This window comes from Taurulus bubalis, assembly GCF_910589615.1.
Source record: "Taurulus bubalis genome assembly, chromosome: 11".
Lineage (NCBI taxonomy): Eukaryota > Metazoa > Chordata > Actinopteri > Perciformes > Cottidae > Taurulus > Taurulus bubalis.
In genome coordinates this window covers 3,576,274-3,581,273 of record NC_136599.1, presented here as the reverse complement: position 1 = coordinate 3,581,273, position 5,000 = coordinate 3,576,274, and the positions used below count along the sequence as shown (strand labels likewise).

General features: G+C 47.1%; 1 protein-coding gene across 1 annotated transcript in view; it reads left to right on the top strand.

The window, feature by feature from the left end:
• LOC306743884 (uncharacterized protein) overlaps window positions 1-5,000 on the top strand; it is a gene marked incomplete at both ends in the record, with an annotated part of 13,061 nt that overhangs the window by 1,763 nt on the left and 6,298 nt on the right. The window contains 5 exons of the mRNA XM_079226449.1: window positions 1,244-1,298; window positions 1,435-1,525; window positions 1,628-2,085; window positions 3,158-3,301; window positions 3,896-4,057. Coding sequence (XP_079082575.1) covers window positions 1,244-1,298; window positions 1,435-1,525; window positions 1,628-2,085; window positions 3,158-3,301; window positions 3,896-4,057 — 910 coding nt within the window. The remainder of the gene's footprint in view (window positions 1-1,243; window positions 1,299-1,434; window positions 1,526-1,627; window positions 2,086-3,157; window positions 3,302-3,895; window positions 4,058-5,000) is intronic.

Genomic DNA, 5,000 nt, shown 5'->3' with positions numbered 1-5,000 from the left:
CCCAAATGTCCCCTAATGTGCCCAAATGCCCATTTTGGAGTCCTCGCCTGAATGTTCTCTGTTCTAAACCCTCTCTAACTTTGTTCTGCTTCACTTTATCAAAGTCAACCTTTGCAGAGAGAATGTTCACATATTGAGCTATGATTTGGGTTAGTGAATGTTCACATATTGAGCTATGATTTGGGTTAGAGAATGTTCATATATTGAGCTATGATTTGGGTTAGAGAATGTTCACATATTGAGCTATGATTTGGGTTAGAGAATGTTCATATATTGAGCTATGATTTGGGTTAGAGAATGTTCACATATTGAGCTATGATTTGGATTAGAGAATGTTCACATATTGAGTTATGATTTGGGTTAGAGAATATTCACATATTGAGCTATGATTTGGGTTAGAGAATGTTCACATATTGAGCAATGATTTGGGTTAGAGAATGTTCACATATTGAGCTATGATTTGGATTAGAGAATGTTCACATATTGAGCTATGATTTGGGTTAGAGAATGTTCACATATTGAGCTATGATTTGGGTTAGAGTTGGACCTTACAGCTGCATCATTTCAAAGAAATAATCATCCTGAAAGTGATTTTTTTTCTAGGTGGAACTGAAACTTTTTTTTTTTCTGTGTGTCATCTTCATTTACTCTTAACCAGTAACATATAGACTGAGATTTACACATCTGAACAAAATCTCACATGTGTACCTTTTATTATAACACCAACATTATTAAAATAGCCCTAGTGGTTGCAGAGATACACCCTTCTTAGTTTGGGGATGCAATTTTCGAGGAAATAGGTGTTTTTTTTTAAGTAAAAGTCTATTCCTTGTGGCCATGAGAACTCACATTCCAGATCCTCAAATCCTTCAAAGTGAGAGAAAAGCAGTTAGAGCATTCACACCTGCGCCCAGGTGTCTCCATCCCTCTCCCCATGTCAACGGTTCCTATAGCGACCGCCTCCTCCGGGGTGACGTGTCTAGAAGCTGTTGCTCGTGACGCAGGAAAGAGGACCAACGTAGAGGAAACTAAGTTCACTTATCATTTAAAAGAAAAGTTTCCTCAGTGAAGGACGTCCTCCAGAGTCACGCCGCCGCTTCTCTGTTTGACTCGGCTCCTGATTATTTTATTTTTTTTAACCGAAAGGACGTTTTATTCCCCGAGCCGGCGCCGGGTGCTGATGGTATCTCTGTCTCTGTGTTCCCTCTCTGTCCACCGGCTCCCGATGACCTTCCTCGCTCAGAAAAAGCAAGAGCAAGCACCCGCCAGCCGGAGAGAAGGGGACGTCTGTAAATATGGTGAGACATGCTTTCATTGTACTCTCCCCCTCCTCCTCCCCCTCCTCGTCTCCTTCTGCTCTCCCCGGTAGCATAAGCAGTACACACGTATGTGCGCGTGTGCTACCGTGTTGACGCGTGTGTTGATGTGTGACAGCAGGGTTCCCTTCGACACCCCAAACTGAACTCCATGAGCAAATCGGACACCCGGCTGCATGAGATCAACCGCTTCCCCTGCAATGGAAACTGTGAGTGACGGCCGGCGGTTTTGCACGCGACGATATCTGATGTGCGACGCCCATCTTATCATCCTCTTCCTCATCTTCCTCCCCCTTTTCCTCTCCGTGCAGCTGTTGGCAAGAGCCGTCCGGCCAGCATGGACCTCCTGCTCCTCCACAGCCGGCGCTCCCAGACGGACCTGAGGCCGTCCCACGGGCGCCAGCTTCCACAGATCCCCACCAGTCCCCAGGGGTCGAGCCAGGGGGGAGGAGGGGAGACGGGGGGAGACGGGGGAGGAGGAGGAGGAGTAGTGGGAGGAGGAGGCGTAGTAGTTGCAGGAGGAGGAGCAGCAGCAGGAGGCGAGGCCAGAGACCACACCTACACCGAGGTGGGCATCCGGAACAACGCCACGCCGACCCGCTGCCTGGATGACGGCCTGTACGAGAGCGTGGGGGTCCGGGAAGGCGACGCGGCCCCCAAGGGCCCCGCGGCGCCACCGCCCACCTTAAGCAGCACGCCGGCTTCAGTCAGAGCCCAAAGCCCCCCCGCTCAGGCCAACGGGGCTCGCGGCGGGAACGGGATCCTGAACGTACGTACACACACACACACACACACACACACACACACACACACACCCAGATCTGAAGAACCTCGGGTGATAACGTAGCCCTTTAAGACCTGACCCCTAATCCTGTTTATTGTTTGAGTTGTGTTGAGAGGTTTTACATGGGGATTATATATTATTGTAGCCCTGATTTTTATGTTTAATTTGATACCTAACATGTCGATTTTTTTGACCATGTTTTTTTCTTGATTTGTAGGGTTCCCATTTTTGGGGTTCTTGTCCTCATATAGGTGAACCCTTTTCGGTTCTACCTTTTAAAAAGGTTCCACCTGGAACCCTATGGGAGGATTTTACCCAGAAGTCAATATAAAGGGTGATACATAGAACCATCTGTGAAAGGTTCCACCCAAAAATGAGATGTTCTACAGAGAACCCTTCTTTGGTGGAATGGTTCCACCTAGAATCCTCCCTGGATGTTGTATCCACTTTCTAAAAACTATCCCAGTGGGTTCTACTGAGAACCTTTTTATAGAACCGACCCAGGTGGCCCTCCCAAAAACCTTTTTTTAGAACCCCACCCAGGTGGTACCAAGATCCTGTTTTTAGAACCCAACCCAGGAAGGCCCATCGAGAACCCTTTTATAGAACCGACCCAGCTGGTACCAAGAACATGTTTCTAGAACCCTACCCAGGTGGGTCTACTGGGAACCCTTTTATAGAATCCTGATCTAGAACACACCTTGAGGGTTCTATAGAGAACACCTCTATAGTCTTATCTAGAACCCTTAAGGTTCTAAAGATGTGATGCAGCGCAAACCAACATCTTAATGGAACCTTTAGTCTCCCAAAAAAACCTCAAGAGGAACCCGTTCGCAGCCTTTTTTCTCTCATGGTGTATATTTATCCACATTTACCTCATATGTAGTTCATATTTCAGTGACAGCTCCAGCAGTTATGTATTTGTCAGCCTGTAGATGTCGTTCCTCCTCAGCTGGTGTCTGAGTGTTGAAGAGCTGCAGCTGCATCCTGTCTCTGGTAAAAAGATCCATAACAACTTGTGTGTTTCTTCTGTCTGTTTGGTTGTTCCCCCTCACAGGGCGGCCGAGGCAACGGCGCCATCAACGGGTCGCCGGCGGGACGAGGTAACGGCGTCAACGGGTCGCCTCTGTCTTCCGTCGCCTGCCTCGCCACCCAGGAGCCGACCGCTGCTGAGTACGCCTCCATACGCAAGTTCAGAAAGGTACCGGAGGGCCACCAGTCACAGGAGGAGGTTCTGTTTCATGGAAACTATTAAATCAACTCATATACATCATCGTGCAACAACAATACTGAGGCATTTTAAGAAGTTTAAACATTAGTGTTGATTAAAAATAATAAAAACTGTACTCAACAGTTATCCTGTCACATGACATCATCAGACAAAGAATGACGGGTAGCATCACCTGATGTTTTGCCCTTTCTGATTAGATTTGATGGGATGTTTTTTTATCAGATGTGCTGGTGCCACAGGTACGGCAACTAAAGTATAGGTTTGTTTAATATTTATTTTCGTCAATATAGTTTGCGAAGTTAGGATAGCTCATTAATTTAACACAACTTTGAGTGGAGCAGTTCACTCTTTGCAAAAAAAAGATTAAAACTGTGCACAGAAATATACAAAAAAAGGGCATCCATGAGTGAAAAAAGCAACAAAAAAGCAAAAAAGCAACAAAAAAAAGAAAGTAAAGAGAATCAGCTAATATAAACGTCGCTTGGAGGTTTAAAATACTCCTCATGAACGTGTGTATTGTGTGTTCTTTTGAACTGAAAGCGATGTTTGACTCGTTGCCTCAAGGTGGACAAGCCCAACAGGAAGGACAACAACGGGGCCGACAGTCAGTCCGACAGTCAGTCCAGCGTCAGCGACTCGCCCTCCACCGCGCCGCCGCCGCTGCACCGCAGCCAGGAGTTCCCACGCAAAGGACTGGAGCCCTTCCAGCTGCACTCCTTCCCAAAGGTACGGAAAGCACCTCTGGATGATGGAGCTTTATTTATGCCAAAAGCTGCACCTGTGCCTGTCCGCCAGCAGAGGGCGGTGTCGCCAAACAAACACGCTCCTGGGTTTAACCTCACGTTTTAGGCCTCATCATCATCTCAAATAGTCAGTTTGTGTTTGAAATAAATGATTTATGAAACGTACGATCCAAACACACCTGATTAACTTTTTTATTTTTAAAGATTCGTATTATTTGAGTCCGTTGAATAGAGCCGTAATGTGTCGGCTGGGACGTGTAACAAGTCAAGGCCGCAGTTTTAGGGCAACTCTGAGAGGGAACAATGGTCGGATGGTGAACAGCCTTTCCTGTGCTGGCACACACGTCCATTTTTCATGCATGTGTGTGTGTGTGTGTGTGTGTGTGTTTGGCAGAGCATAAAACAGGTGACTTTGTCATTTTGGTTCGAGAGATTTAATAAGTAGGTTGATACGCTTCATTAAACAATTTAATCTTGGCTGTGGATGTCGGCCCAGTTGTTGACCTAACTTTTAATCTTTGCTTGTTAACCCTTGATGCATGTGTGTGTGTGTGTGTGTGTGTGTGTGTGTGTGAGTGTGTGTGTGTGTGCGTTGTGTGTGAACGCGCATGTGTGTGTGTTTCTTCCGCCCATTTGCCTTTCTGCAGAGTGCTGAGCAGCACGGTGTTAGCGGCCAGAGTAAAGAGTGGAAGGATGGATTATGTAAGAGCTTGGCAGGCGGCCAACCAGCCTCTGTGTGTGTGTGTGTGTGTGTGTGTGTGTGTGTGTGTGTGTGACTCTATCAGCCAGTCTATCAGGAGAGGGCCAACAGGTAGCCAGCAGCCAGCGACGGGATAAACAGCGCTCACATGTTGAAGCCATTTGCTCGCCCGGCTTCTGTTCCTCACTCTCGCTGCAGGAGGAGCGTATGAAAGTTTAATGGTCGT